Source organism: Sceloporus undulatus, chromosome 6 (genome assembly GCF_019175285.1).
Source record: "Sceloporus undulatus isolate JIND9_A2432 ecotype Alabama chromosome 6, SceUnd_v1.1, whole genome shotgun sequence".
NCBI lineage: Eukaryota > Metazoa > Chordata > Lepidosauria > Squamata > Phrynosomatidae > Sceloporus > Sceloporus undulatus.
This window is the reverse complement of record NC_056527.1, coordinates 89770219-89786629: the sequence shown is the minus strand read 5'-3', so window position 1 is coordinate 89786629 and position 16411 is coordinate 89770219. Positions and strand designations below refer to the sequence as shown.

General features: G+C 42.0%; 1 protein-coding gene across 5 annotated transcripts in view; it reads right to left on the bottom strand.

Annotated features, from left to right (window-relative positions):
* Positions 1-425: 425 nt before the first annotated feature.
* Positions 426-16411, bottom strand: part of LOC121935679 (junction plakoglobin-like) — a 49063-nt gene continuing 33077 nt past the window's right edge. For 3 of the 5 annotated variants that reach the window (XM_042477456.1, XM_042477460.1, XM_042477459.1), the window contains exons 2-3: positions 3338-3579; positions 822-1108 (exon numbers count right to left, since the gene is read on the bottom strand). In XM_042477456.1, the coding sequence (XP_042333390.1) occupies positions 837-1108; positions 3338-3579 (514 nt within the window). In that variant the 3' untranslated portion in view covers positions 822-836. Of the gene's footprint in view, positions 1111-3337; positions 3580-16411 lie in introns of all 5 variants that reach the window. The other 2 variants (XM_042477458.1, XM_042477457.1) reach the window with 2 other exon arrangements.

The following is a 16411-nucleotide window of genomic DNA, read 5'->3' as shown; positions in this document are numbered from 1 at the left end:
TAGGGAACTGGGTATGTTTAGCCTGGAGAAGAAATGGTTAAGAGGTGATAGGATAGCCCTGTTTAAGTATTTGAAAGAATGTTGTATTGAGGATGGAGCAAGCTTGTTTTTTGCTGCTCCAGAGAATAGGACCCAGAACAATAGATGCAAGATACAGGAAAAGAGATTCCAGCTCTGGCCTGTTACAGACAGGCCAAAATAAAGCTGCTTCGAGTCACTTTGGAGGTATGGTATTTCAATGATGCATGTGTCCTAAGAGTCCAAAAGCCGCACCAAAGCCACACTCCAGTCCTAAGGACTGGAGTGCAGCTTTGGTGTGGCCTTTGGACTCTTAGGACGCATGCATCATTGAAATACCATACCTCCAAAGTGACTCGAAGCAGCTTTATTTTGGCCTGTCTGTAACAGGCCTAAATTTACTCATATACTTTAGACAGATTTTGCCCAAGGAGCAGCCAAATTCTATAGTCTGTAATGGTCACACATGTTAACGTGTTTTCCTCTACGCTGCATAATTCAATGCCCTTCTGTGAGGCATATGGAAGGGTCAAAAGCTACATAAGTTGAAATTCACTGAAGCTGCTATTGCTATTCCAGGCTTGGATGGATATCCAAGCATATCCTTACAACCACTTGAGCTAAGCACTTCATCTGAGAAAAGGAAGTAATGTGAAGAAGGCTGAAATACTGTCTCTGTGGCCAGTGCCACATTCTGCAAGTTCCATGCAGTTCCATGCCATCACAGAATACATAACTCTACGTATAGGATTACTTTGAGGGCTATGTTGCTCTATGGAACCTAGTTCTAGTTGATCATATAGACTTCTTGCAACAGTTCAAATGCACCGTCTTACCGGATCCTCATCATTGAGGAGTTTGGTGAGCTCAGGGATGGCACGAGTGGCCAATTCGGCATCATCCTGATAGTTAATGAGGTGCACGATGGCCGACTTGAGCATCTGAGAGGGTTCAGCCAACCGCTGTACGTTCGTCTGCTGTCCCTCAACTTGGGTGGTGATGAGAAGGGAGCGGTCCTCCACCGTTTCTGGGTACATGGCGGCTCGGATTCGCTGGGCACGGGTCATAGCAAGCTGAGACTCCAACTCTGCTGCAAAGGAGGTAGGTAAGACAGGATTAGCACAGAGGAAGTCCCAACCAGGATTTCCATAAGCCACATTGGGAGGTTCATGAAACTGCTTCAGCTCCACAAGGTGCAAAAGACTTAGCATGTGAGCAAAGAGATAAGGCAGGAGTTAATTAGCTAGCCCGATTAGGCAGTTGTAACACAAAGCTGCTTAATTAAAAAACATGAAAGTGAGATGGGAAATGGGGAATGGCTCGCAGAAAGGCTTGACACACACACGGACTGGGGGTGGGGTGGTTCAATTATTGCAGCAAACTGCATTGATGCTATAGAAAGAATCGTGGTGAAATGAGTTTGCTGCCTCTGCTAGTGCATTCTTTGCAGCACTCCAAAATCTCTTGAGTTTCTGTTGTATTCTTCCTTCAGCTCAGCAGGCAAAGGATGATTCTTTCCATCTCCTGCTCTTTTCACATAAAGTTTGATATCACTTAGCAAAATTTGCAAATTTCTGTGATGCCAGGTGATGTCAGTCACCTGTAATATTATCCTTCACAGAGGATCATTTCTATACTCTCTCTGCCTTCTGACACTTCCAAAGACAGACTGCAAAACAGCATGTAGGTGGCACGTGGACTCCCCAAGCCCTCCCTAGAAAATGTGCTGCCAAATTTCTGCACCAAACTGCAACACTGAATTTGAATGGCAACTCAGGGAAAAAACAAACCTTAAAGCATTTCACTTGCATTAAATTTCTGGGGGGTGGGTTTGACAGCAAACCACTGCAAGACATTTCAACCAAGCCAAACTCTTGCTTTAAATGCCCCTCTCCCAGTTTAGCATCAGATTTCAGTGGACATAGTTGCAGCCTCATGTATAAGGGAGAGCTCCTATGCTGCTATGCTCAGTGGAGGAAAGCGCTGTCCTTAGAAGTCTCACTGGTCTCATTTCAGCACTAACTTAAATTCATTCAAGCATACCCACTCTAGTGCTCATGGCTTGAATTTTAGTCTAGTGGCCTATGGGTTCGATTTTGATTTTGCTGAATTGTTTTTATGATGTCATTGATTGTAATCCTCCCTCCCTCCGTCAAGATCTTCAAATACCAAGCAGGCTATAAATGTTGTTAATTAATAAAATAAATACAGTAAAAATATAAGTAGAGTGTTCAAATGTACGTTCACAGTAAAGGTGGGCCCAGGTTTCAAAAGGCTGGAGAATGCTCTTTTAAGGAATGTCATCTTCCTTATTTTGTCCTCTGCACCATCCTTTCTGCAGCTAGCAAGACAATAACTATTTCTGTAGCCACAGCAATTCATGAAAATTCTATTCCTAAGCAGGCTTGCTAAACTATTTCCCTCCCTCCCCCCAAGTTTAAAATGTGAATAGAAGATATAATATTCTGCTGCTGGTGTTTGATCTTATCATAACATGAAAAATAAATAAGAGAAGGACCTGCTTACAGACTCCACAAAATAAAATTTGTTCAATTTTCTTTTTGTTAATGCAGAGGTGTACTGTAAAACACATTGGGAGATCCACCAAGTCTGCAGCAGGAATTGTGTAGCCCTCTGGATGTTGTCAGACTGTTAAATCCCAGCTTTCCTTGCTATTGGCTATGTCGGCCTGGGCTACTGGGCCTTTCATCTGGAGGACCTTGTGGTTCCTATCCCTGAAATATGGTGAAAAAGTGGTATTCAACACTGCAGTGTCACAGGATTTCAGATAAAGGCATGTTCTGAAGAGCTCACAATAACAGTAGCTTTGCTGAGCTAAACAGTCAAATTTTTGTTATAGCGTGGGTAAGAGACTTTCTTGTTGTTGTGTACCTTCAAGTTATTTCTTAACACATGGTGACCCTAAGGTGAACAGATCATGGCATTTTCTTGACAGAATTTGTTCAGAGGTTTGTCCTTGCCTTCCTTTGAGGCTGAGAGGTTGTGACCTGCCCAAGATCATCCAATGGGTTTTTATTGTCAAGTGGGAATTTAAACCCTGGTCTCCAAGTGTTCTAGTCCAACATTCAAACCACTACACCATGATGACTCCTTCCTAAGTTATTCTGTATCAGGACTGGGCAAAGTGTAGTCCTATAGATATTACTGGATTACCAGTATAGGAAATGGTGTGGAATGCTGGAAGTTGTAGTCCAACATCTGGCAGTCCACACTTTGCCAACCCCATGGTTTCTATTATATAATAATGGCACATTATAAGTGTAACAAATGAGTACATACTTTTAAAATAAACATTTACCTTGAGCCTGAGCCTGAGCCTGAACCTGAGCTTGCCCTGCTCCAGACTGGCTATAAGTGGTGGTCTTCTTAATGGTGTACTGCTTGCCATAGAGATCGTCATCATCCACCAAGCACTTGCTGCTGACAGAAGGAACCTGAGTGTTTAGCCCAGAATGGATGCCCGAATCGTAAGTGTAGGTCTGCTGCCATTCTGTCACCTTGATGGGTTGTTCCATCATGTTCACCACCTCCATGGCTGCTCTGCAAGAACATCAAACTTGATTAGAGAATTTCTGTCATGACTCATGCCAACAGTTAATTCCTGCCTAGTATCAAGTTCTAGTTAATGGACAAACCTGAATGCTTCAATAAGATTTTAATACTGTTCCTTGCTACAAGGAGTCTGCCATTTTTTGTCACCTATACTGGCAGTTTGGGGTGTGTTTGTTTCTTTTCAGCAATTTCCCCAGGACCTGGAAGAAATTACTCCTTTGCACTACAGCTCACTGGGAAAATATGGGAGCTGTTGCTCAAAAGATAATTTTGTCAAGCTCTGAACTCCACATACAAGAAGCGAGGCCATACAGATTCCACTTTCTGTTCAGCTCATGTACTCTCTCCTCTTCCAGTTAATTCCACCTCTTTGATAACAAGAATAATTTTCCTGCCTTCATTTCTATCCTGCTAATCTATTGCATGAGGTTGACTAAACACTTTGAAACTGAAACACGTAACAGGAACACTAACATGAAAACACACAAAGATTTCACAGCTTTTGCAGAGCTCTGGGTAGCTATGTTAACTTTACAGACAAGGAGAACAGCCCTTTCCACAACTGTGGTATAATTCCTTTGATACTTTTACCACATTGTACATTAACAATAGTCCCACAAGGCATGGCACATATAGCTACCCTCTATCTAGCGTAAGAGATTGCCCAAAACCGATAATGGATTACCTCTACCTTTCATAATTTTGCCTTCCCCTCTTTTGAGATCTGTCATTGCATTACTGATGGTCCTGAGAATAAAATGTTTCCACAAAGCACCAATGGACAAATTCTATAGGTCGGGGGACCAATTTTCCATGTGTAGAATCTGCCGCAGGCTGCAGCACCCCCAAAGTAAAAGTGGCTCCAATTGGTGAAAGTAGTTTCTTTAAACTATCTGGAAGTGGCTGGTGGTTTATTTAAAGTATTTACAGCCTATGTTCTGAGACACAGTCTGACCACTGTGCAAAGAAAAAGAAAAGAGGACCACATGTTTGCTGCTCTATTAACTGTAAGACAGTTTTTAAAAGCCACACTCACTGCCATTTGCATGAAGAGAATCTTTTTTTTAAATATACTTATCTTTTAAAATATTCTAAACACTACTGTTTGCATTTTGTAATTTTTATGTGATTTCAGTATCTAGAAGCTGTTCAGTGGCTTCTTTTGTGATGACCAACTATTAATATATCCAAATATTCTGCCTCCTGCTTTAGTTTAAAACTCCTGGGTCAGGGGCCCTGTCTTCTTTCTTTCTGTTACTAGTTTTATTACTATGGAAAAGGTATATGCATGGAAAGGGACAAAAAAAACCCTACACAATATAGTTTCCTCCTTTTTATACTGAAACAGACTAACACAACTACCTCTTCGAAATATACAATAAAATGTTCATTTTACTCTGCTGGGTTATTTTAACCTGCCCTTACTGTCATGACAGTATGGTCTAAAAATGACTTGGGGAGTGCAATTTTAATCTTTGTGCTAACAGAAGTCAAGAGAATGCCATTCCCCCACTCCCTCGCATTCCTCTGAAAAGTGGTTTTTTAATGAGTAAGAGGGGGGGGGGAGAATTGCCATGCTGATTGCAACTGCATGTGTTGTAAATCTCTCGCTCTCTCTGAATCTATACTTCTACGATTCATACTGCGACACAAAGAAAGTCTGGAACAAGATAAAGTTAGTTTCAGGAAAAGAAGCCACTGTTAAACTGTAACTACCATCCATGTACATCCATCATGAGAGAGTGACTCAGAAGGGTGTTTCTAGGAGGAGAGAGGTGTAAACCAATCCACCAGGCACTCTTAATTCAGGACAGGGAAAAGGAGCAGCTATTAGGAACACCAATGAAAAAGTCTTTAAATGTGGTTTCATATTAAAGCATAAAAAAACCTCAAGGCAGCCAAGAGCAGGAAGAATGAGGTTTTGAAAGCCAACACAACAAAAAGGACTTTTGAAAAGAAAGTCATTTCTAGGCCATCCTCAGAATGCCTAAAAATAAACACACACCACTTTCAGGATGCATATTTTGGGATGCAGGGTTATTTGATTTGTTTTTGAAAGAAACATGTATTGCTGCCACCTGCCAAGGTGGGCGGGCAAGTGGGGGCGAGGGAGACAAGAAAAGTACGGAGAGAACACACCACCCGCTGAGATATTATCAATCTCCCCTGGTAAGATCAGAAGCCTGGCCGGAGATCTGCTTGGAAGCCTGCTTCAGAGCCAGCCCCCTTTCCTAAGGCAGAGAGAAAGGGCAGAGAAAGCCTATTAAATCGACCAAGCACCAGCTCCGAGGATGCCAGCTTTGCCCTCAGCTATGCAGTGGAACCAGGACTCATGGGGTCAAAGCACTGAGCCTAGAGGGGCTGATGACCTAATTGCCTCTCAGCTTAGCTACAATTCTCACAGTAGTTGGAGTGAAGAATGGGTTTTCCCAGCAGCAACTTACTTCTACAAGCTAGCCCTAATGTATGGCAAAATATGTGAGGGTGATTTGATCTTGAATGTGCAATTAAGACCCATTAGCTTGGTGAAGCTAAAAATTGCTGGACCTGGTTTGTTGACAGGAATAAGCACAGCTGCCTTCCGTTTTTGGTCCTCCTTGGGTCTGTGGCAATTCAGATTTCCCTCCATCTAGAGCTGTAGCAGTGGACTGGACAGAACCCATTAGAAGGCCAACCTTTGTAAAGGAAATGGGATGGGAGAAATGCAGAAATGACAGGCTAGCAATGCTGTTTTCAGGGATGCCACAGAAACAGTCCTGTAGGCCTAGATGTGACCCACAGACTATCCCTTGCCTATTCCAACAGTAGACACTGACCAAGATCTGGCTGAGAGCTGGCATGCATAATGCAAGGGACAGCAAGGAAACCAAACATCCACATTGGTGGGAGGAGGGTAGAGGTCTGACTGTTTGTCTTTCTGGTAGTACTGCAGGAACATAGGTACAGTTGAACACTTGAGGAAGGTGTCTGAGACCAGGGGGAAATAAACCTTTGGGTAACTGGCTGTTTGATCAAGCATAACTCACCAACAGTATTCTGTCCATTGTCTCCAAAACAGTTTTTTCATTTTGTTTTGTTTACACAACAACCCTCGTGTTTAAGTATTTGAAGGGGGGGTCATATTGAGGATGGAACAAGCTTGTTTTCTGCTGCTCCAGAGAAGAGGACATGGAACAATGAATGCAAGCCACAGAAAAAGAGATTCCACCTAAACATTAGAAGGAACATCCTTACAGTAGGAGGTGTTCAACAGTGGAACACACTTCTTCACAGAGTGGTGGAGTCTCCTTCTTTGCAGGTCTTTAAATAGAGGCTGGATGGCCATCTTTTGGGGGTGCTTTGACAGTGTATTCCTGAATGGCAAGGGGGTGGACTGGATGGGCATTGTGGTCTCTTCGAATTCTATGATTCTATGAAAAAGTCCCAGCAGTCATGAGAAATGAGAAGATATCCTCTTAAGAACTGATAACTGTTTCAAGAAGAGGAAGCAGAGAGTAGGTGTTAAATATTCAGTCCTTTCAACTAAGAGATCTAAATATTGGTTCTACCACAGATCTCTATTGTGATTAGTGTTTTTAAATTCATTTAGAAATTATCTGGAGTTGGGATGAGCAGATAGACAAATTTATTTGTCAACAGCAAAAAATTGGGATAAAGGAAAAGAGTAAATCACATTCATCGTAAGTAAGTGTAAAATGATGCACACTGGGGCAAGACAGACAGTCAGACAGACACACACACACACACCAATTTCATTTATATACTGATGGGATATGATCTAGTGTTGACTAGCTGAGACAGAGATTGAGCTGTCCATCACAACCCTGAGATTTCTTGCTTGGCCAGTCAGCATTAGCTCACATCCCATCAATGTATATGACCCTGCTGGGAGGGAGGGAGGTCTCTCAAAGGTGTAGTCCAAAAAAGTAACTTGTCCAAGCTCTAGATTCTTATGATTAAGGAAAGAGCCTCACCTTGAAAAGAACATTAAAAAATTGGACACACCCAAGGAAGAAAGAGCAGCAAGTTGCCATCTTTTCCTTCCTCAGAGCAGCTAGTCAGACAGGTTCCTCCTTCCAGATTGCAGGTAGATTGCCAGTCCAGCTTCAAAGCCCAATTTGCAAATTTCCTTTGTGATCCAGTTGCTATTGCCATGCTGAATTATGTGGCCCAAAACCACACAATGATCTGTGTGTGCCCAGGTGTTAAGAGGCTCTGATATGGGGTGGGGCTGTTTTAATCAAGTCAGCAAACCTATTCCTTTCCCCTCCAGGTAATTATGCGAACATGGTTAAAACCACCACACCCTAATAATGGAAGCTGCTTCTCACCTACCTTTAACATGGTGATGATCACATCACACACAAAAAGGAAAAAGAGAACTGGTGCTCTGTTAGGATTGGGACAGCTCTCCGACACATGCTTTTTTAAAAAACATCAACATAAAAAGTTATGTTCTGTTACCGCAGGTAATTCTCTCCTTCCTCTTTACTGGAACCATATGGCAGCTAGTTAACCAACTGGATCTGCCCCATAATGAATGAGCCGCTGGCAAAGAGATATGCAGAAACCTATACTTCTGGGTGTTCCACTCTCTCAAAATGTGCACTGAGTACAGATTAATACTGTTGTAGGGACAAGCTTTAAGCTTCTAAGCAATTTTGTAAAAAAGAGATTCAGAGAGAGGGAGAGGCAGAAAGAAAGAAATCTGATCAGTTTATAAAATAAAGAGAGCTATAAAATACGGCTAGAATCCGTGCATCTTAAACCAGTTTATTACATGAATTGCACATCTACCAGTTTCAGGAATAGATTCTAATATGTCACAACTTAGCTGGTTTAAAAAAACACCCTCTTTTAAAGAAGTTTATCAATTTCATCCATAAGCTCCCTATTCAAACCCTTCAAGCCTACCTGACATACAGTAACTCAGATTTATTGCCTTTTATCAAAAGTCAGCCAATTCTTTCTGATGTTTCTGTCCTTTCAAAGGGGCTGTGAGTACAGCTATTTTTAACATCTACCTGCACCTAGCATTCAAAACACAAACAAGAACGCAACAAGACTTGACAAAATGGGATGAGCAATGCTTCAATACTGTGAAGTATTTCAAGAAGGGAATCACAACAGACATGCCCAGTTTTGACTCAGCCTTGATAACGCTTTTGATGCACTGACAATTCCCAAGTATTTTTATGGATCTTTATAGATCGTTTTCATTAAATCATAGCTCTTTAAGCAATTATTAAGTCAATTACGTTTTAAATATTGTGAACAGGCATCGATGTGAAGCTCTTAAAGGGAACTATACTGAATAGTCTTGGAATAAATTCACAAAAATCACTAAAAATTATTCACTGGCCTCCTGACCTATACACACCTGTTCACTTAGGCTGGCCATTTGCTCCATACTGGCATCCTAAGTGAAAAAGAAACCAGCTCCCTTCCCACTTATGAAAATCGTACCAGTTAGGCAACAGGGAAACAATTCTGAGTTGGCAAATGTAGTTTCACAATAGTTAGAGAACTGGACTGATACTTGAAAGAACAACTAACCTATTTAACAGATTTGTTGAGAGGAAGAAGGGGGAAAGAGCCACATAGATCACCCTGAGTACTGAGGAAGGAATGCCAGGATTAAAAACAACAACATAATAATAAATAATTATAATGACTTGCATGTATATTTCTGCTTATAATTTAAGAAACCAGAACTCTTAATTGTGAATGAAACCCATCTCTTGTATTTTCATCAATAGATTTAAAAACAAGAAGCATGATCAACAGCAATCCCAAAGGGATTTCAAAAAGAAAAGGCAAAAACAAGTTCAAAACTACTGAGACAGAATGCTACATCAGATTGATTTTTGATCTCATCCAGCCAGGTAATCACACCTTTACCTACAGTTCCATACTGTGAACAGATAAAATAGGTTTGGGACGCAGGCTATATTCCTATTATCTTTAGTTTCCCCATAATATTAAACTATACCGCAGCCTCTGGCAATCCACTTAATACCTCTGAAAGTGCTGATGCAAGTTAGGGCCAAATTAAGCTTACACTATAACAAAACTAGTTTGTCCTGATGGTGCCTCATTGGTTCTGCCAAAAAGTTCAGGAACATAAGAGAACTAAAGGCTAAGGAGGCATGAATGTGTGGACTGCTGGGTTTTAACAAAAACAAAGGCAAAGAACTTTTTTCTCAAGGCCATGCGAGGAAAAGGTGGAGGGGAAGGCAACTAAGCTGGATTTTCACTCCTTGTTCAGGTCCAAACTTTGAGATGCAGCCAACCTCCTTTCTACAGGGTGGGGAGAGCTGATTTCAGAACCATGTTGGAATTGTATTGTTCTTGTCTCTATGAATTCCAATGGGCCCGATTAACCAGTTCAGTGACTGGAGCTGGAGGTTGTGTGTGTGTTTGGGAGAGGGGAATAAGAGACAACTCCCACAGCTGACTTAAAACCAGGGAGTTTCCTTTTATGGACATGCTGAAACAGCTGAACAGAGAATTTGCTCTCATTCTGTAGAGACACATTCCAGCTTCCTTCCTTCCTTCCTCCTCCTCCACCTCCACCCCCACGTCTCCTGCAAGGGCAGCTGAATCACAAATCCAGACAGAGAAGAGACAGTACGGAGAGGTGACGACATCTAACTTGAGACAGAAAACAAGCACCTCAGAGATTACCTTCCCACAGTATGTCAGGCCAGCTAGCAAAACTTCCTGCAACACGACACTAGCTTTCACCCAAAGACTAAAGTCAGCCTTGCTGACAGTTGCTGTGTGCCTTCAAGTCATTTCCAACTTATAGAGACCCTAAGGCAAACCTACCGTGGGATTTTCTTCACAGGTTTCTTCAGAGGGGTTTGTCACTGCCTTCCCCTGAGGCTGAAAAAGTGTGACTTGGCCAAGGTTACCTGGTGGATTTACATGGTTGAGCTAGGATTCAAACTCTGGTCTCCAGAGTTGTAGTCCAATGCTTAAACCACTACACCATGTTCCATTTAAAGAACTGTCAGCAACCCTTTTACTCCATCAGTAGGAGAGAATTATAAAGCTGAGTCAAAATCTACTGGAGCATCCTCTTCAGGGCCTTCTCATCCCTCCTCCTCCTGGCATCTTAGTCAATTCTGACTGTCCACCCATAGCCCCAGTTTCGCTTTCCATTGATTCAGTTACCTGTGGTCAGCCACAGTGTGAAAACAATAACACAAACCTCCTTATCTGTGGTTTTGCTCTCCACAGTTTCAGTTAGCTACAGTCAATCATAGTCTGAAAACATTATGGGTTTACGGATCAGTACTATCCCCAGTTTCAGGGGTCCACTGAAAATCTTGAGACACATCCATTGCAGATAAGAGCATCCTGGTGGTGTAGTGGTTAAATGCCTACACTGCAAGCTAAAAGGTTGTGAGTTTTATCCCAAGGGCTCCAAGATCCACTCAGCCAGGCATCTTTCCATAGGTTGCTAAAATGAGTACCCAGCTTGTTGGGGGCAATTAGTTTACACATTGTAAACCAGTTAGGTAGTGCTTAGTTCACTGATAAGCAGTATAGAAATGTACTTGCTATTGGTACAAGGAGAGACTACCATAATACATAATATTCTCTTTCTCTTTAAAAGAAGAGCAGGCTTCTAGCCCTCAAAGACTAATAAGATATGACTGGAGGCAATGAGATAATGACATTCAGAAACAGCTCTTACTGTTGCCACATGGTCCCACGATTTAGATGTGCAGTGACTAGAACAGAGGGTTTAGGGCTCTGCAAAGATCCTTGACCCTCCCCATAAGCAGCACCTGCAAAGCCTTGTTTGCACAAATATTTGCCATCCAATGTGTAAGAACATCTGCAACAAGGTTCTATTTGTATTTTGTTTTATTGACTGATTTATTGTATTTAATCTGGCTTTTGCTCTAAGGAGGTCCTCCTCCCCATTTGGACCCTCACAACAACCCTATGAGGTAAGATAGGCTGAGTCTGAATGATGAGACTGAATGATGGGACTGAGGACACTGCAAATGTCATGGCTGTATGGAGATCTATTGCCCAATCCAACACTCTAACCTCCATATCACACTAACTCTTTGCATGGCACTGGTATACACCATCATCCCACAAGCCATGTGGCACTCTTCTGTTGAAGTACAGTGTCTAGATCAGCAGTTCGTAGCCTCTGCTCCGTGGAGCCCTCACAGCACCATAAGTCAAAAAGGTTGGGAACCTCTCGAATAGATCAAGGGAAGTAATAGTGCCACACTATTCTGCTTTGAACAGGCCTCTGGAATACTGTGTCCAGTTCTGGACACCACAATTCAAAAAGGATGTTGAGAAGTTGGAGTGTGTCCAGAGGAGGGCGACCAAAATGGTGAAGGGTCTGGAAACCATGCCTTATATGTGGAGCGACTTAAGAAGCTGGGTACCCTGGAGAAGAGGAAATTAAAAGGTGGTAGGACAGTCCTGTTTCAGTATTTAAAGGGGTGTCATACTGAGGATGGAGCAAACTTGTTTTCTGCTGCTCCAGTGAACAGGACCTGGAACAATGGATGCAAGCTACAGGAAAAGAGATTCAACCTAAACAAGAGGAAGAACTTCCTGACAGTAAGAGTTGTTCGACTATGGAACACACTCACTCGGAGAGTGGTGGAGTCTCTTTCTTGGGAGATGACACACACTACAAATCCTGAAGCCCTCTCCCATCCCCCATACCTCCTTTTAAAAACAAAACCCAGTCAATTTTTTGCCTGCGTGATGGCTCAAAACCACTTAGAAATATGGCAGACCCCATCTCTATCAGCTGAAAAAGCACTCAAAATTGAAACCCACTTCCTATTTCAATTTTAGCTGATTTTTCAGCTGATTTTTGGGAAGTGTCTGACACATTTGTAAGATATCTAAAGGGATGGGGAGTTGGGGGACCAAAACTACTGTTTTGCAGAGGTTTTGAGCCCTTTTGGAGGGCTGGGTGAAATCACTTGAGAGAAGATTTTCTTTGTTTTTTTACAGGATGTGAAGGCTTTGATGCACCAGAGCAGCCCACTGGAGGTACACTGATAAAAACTGATTCCTGCTACCTTTGCAACTGCCTATTCATCTTAGATGCACACATTTGACAAACATCCTTCCTTCTCTTCATTCTTCCACATGGACACCATCTCAACATCCAAAGTCAATGTTTTCCAGAATTTTAGGTCTTTCATTTTGGTCCTGAAGAACTTCATTTTCCATAGGTAGACATTACAAGGTCCTTTCGACTTTGAGCCATGATTCCCAAGACTCCTTGATATATAGTATGCTGCCTGGGGCTGCTGGAAGCTACAGTTCAACAGCATCCAGACAGACACACAATACCCCCCAAACTGGTTGAAACTGCTAGTACAGACTGGCAAAAAGAGTCAGCTTCAGGGTGGCGTTGGGACATGGTGTCTACCCGCTGCATGCCCCGATTCCACCCCTAAGCCAGCATCACACTGCCCACCCAAAGAGATGGCGGGCAGTGTTTCGGCGGCACAGCATTTACATACTTTTTGCTCCAGGCCACTGGGGCCGCAGCGCCACCCCTTTAGGACCAATTGTTTTTGGCCTAACTTAGCTAGTCACCAGAATGCAGAGTAGAATAACTCTGACAGCTCACAAGCCTCTCAGGTTTTCTCACTGGGAACAGAAGTGAGAATTTATGAGAAGATTTTCCTAGTCTTCGTTTTCAAAGGCTGGTAAACATCTATAAGTTTACATTGCTAAGGAAACAACATCAACACGGAATGTCAAGGAATGTTCTCAAAAAGTTCTGTACCTCTTATCTGAAAATACAAAACACTTTGAATTCCAAAACGTTTAAAGTGCTGACATGAGACTTCAAGGCACTGGCTGAGACACTTCTGGTCGTTCATTTGCAAGGCAGAAGCTGTGTTTCGTACAGAAAATTATCAAAAATATTGTATAAAATTACCTTCAGGCTAAGTGTATACGGTATATATGAAACATAAATGAATTTTATGTTTAGACTTAGATGTCATCACCCAGATCTCTCATTATGTATATGCAAATATTCCATTTTTTAAAAAAAAAAAATCCAAAATCTGAAACATTTTTTCGTCCCCAAGCATTCTGGGTAACAGATACTCAATCTGTGAAAGTTTTCGGACATGCAGCACTTGCAGAATTCCCAAACCATGCTGTGAAAGCAGCTGCTGGCAGTAATCCCTGCCAAGCAAAACCAAAGGATTGTTACCTGACTGGAGAAGACACATACTTTGCTCCTAGTGGGTAAAACTGGCGCTTTAGTGAACATAAAAGAGCATCTCACAGAGAACATCTGTGCAGCTACTCCTCTCTCTCTCTCTTTCTCTCTCTCTCTCACACACACACACTTTAAAATCATGGACCAAAAAGTCAAACAATAACTAAAACCATTTACTTTTATTATGAGCCATCTTAACCTATAATTACAGCTCTGCACACATTACTGTTTAAAAGCCATACTTTATTAATTATGGAGTGGTGTGTTTATGAAGTCACTGAAGGTCTTCCAGAACAAATGTCTTGTCCAGAAATAAGTCACATTCTCTCAAACTCAGTTAAAATGCCTTTAAGATTACTGGAGAGGCAGAGGCTGCTTACTATCATGTTCCTCACTGGGAGATGGGATATATGCTAAGGTGACCAAAGTTTCCCAAACTGGAAAGCATTATCTAGATCAGAAAGCAAACATTTATTTATTTATTTTTAAAAAAATCAATCTAGGGAGAAGTTGTAAATCCACATAAATAGCACACAATCATCTATTCAGGCCACATGGAGACATCCGGATAGATAGATAAGACAGACAGATGATAGATATTAAATCCTGCTGCACCAAAGCCAAATCTGAGCAGTAAGACATGGACAGGGGCTAGATGTGGGAAGGGGGAAAGTTACCCATTGTTATGCACAAACAGAACATCCCCTCCCATTTCTGGAGAGAACCAAAAGGCCTGCAGGGCTTCGCTGCTCCCTTTTCAGGCACCACACTGAGCTAGGACAACATAACAACATGTGACTGGAAGCTGCAAGCAATCTATTGTTTTCTCTCACACTCTCTCTCTCTTTCTCCCTCTCTCTCTCAAAGAAGGTAGCCATTGCAAGCTGGCCAAACAAAAGCAGCGTACCATGAAAGGCGTGTCTGCAATTTCCATCACTGCCTGACTGAAGCATAAATTATCTGTATGCCTATAAACTATGTCATCAAATCTGGATTAGTATGGAACAAAGCAGCTTTAACAGAATTCTGGAAATCTTGCCATTTAAAAGTCTTTAAGTTTCCAGTTCTTGTGCTTTACGATGACTCACTTCAGCTCTGTTACTAGTTCACTTTTCTGCAACCCAGTTCCCTCCAGCATAACTATGCTGTTTGAGATTGTGGGAGGTAGATTCCATCATATCCAGAGAGACTGGATTGGGAAAGACTGATCTAGTTGCTAGGTATATCCTGCCAGAAAACATACGTATTTAGCAGCTGCTCCTGACCTAGCTTCAGTTCCACCTCCACTTCAGACTTCCATTCTTTCCTTGGATTCCTCCCCCTCAAACATACGTAGTTGAAAACTGGAACATTGATGTAATTGAAAAACCAAGCGGGTGGGAGGGAGAGAGAAAATGGGACATTTTAAATGCATCTGAAAAAGGGGGGATGACAGGATTAATCAGGAATGTCCCTGCCAAATTAGGACAATTGGAGGGTATGGAGTTCTGGCTTTCCCCTTTGCCTGTTTCCTCATAATAGTTTACATTCTGCTGGAGTCTGATGCTATCATGGCCACCAACATGACATACAGTGGAACCTTGTTATACGTCGGGGTTTGGTTCCAGGATCCCCCACGGATAACAAAATCCATGGAAGCTCAAGTCCCATTAAATATAATGGAAGAGCAAAATGGTGTCCCTTATATAAAATGGAAAATCAAGGTTTGCTATTTGGAATTTATACTTTTTTTGAATATTTTCAAGCCATGGATGCTTGAATCCGTGGATAAGGAGGGCTGACTGTATTAATAGCCCACCTGCCCAGACAGCATATTATCTGGGGTGCTTCTGGGGTGCCTCTTAACTGTACCACATCTCAAGCTCATGTTTTTGGCAGAAAAGAGCAGTTGTCTGACTCATTTAAACTATGCAAATGCACAGCAAATTTGCATCATTTACTCTGCTGACCCTACTCACAAAGAGCTATATATAAAGGATAAAGGCTCCAATATTTGACCACAAGAGGTCTGTTCAAATCTTCTGCCCCCATTCCACAACTTCAAACTTAGCGTAGGTGTAGAACCTTCTGGTTTTGATTTTAATGAAAAGCACAGTTCTTAGGACTATGCACTATGTGCTCAATCAGGTCTATGGCTGTGCAGCATGCTCACAGTGTACATAAATGTAAGCAGAGCTGCTCATATGATAAGCACCACAAAACCTAGCACTAATGAGCCTCTGAAAATGAGATTGCTATCAACACAAAAAGGTCTTGTGAAGTCTACAGGTCAGACAAGACCACTTATGTTTCTCTGGACAAAAAAATGGGGACATACACATGAAGCATTTTTCAAAGAGCCAAGTTAGCCTCAATTATAACACACAGTCAGTCCCGATACATCACCTTAAGCCATTTCACAGTAGAGGCTATTAGAGGGAAGAGAAGTCTAGGCATTCAAAGAGGAAGCTTGAAGTTCAATTGGAAACTATGTTCTACAGGACTTTGCTTTTTCAAACAAAGGATAACAATGCACAATACATTTCTGATCCCCACCCTGCACCAGCCTGGAAATCTATCCAAATAAAAGACAAAATAAAT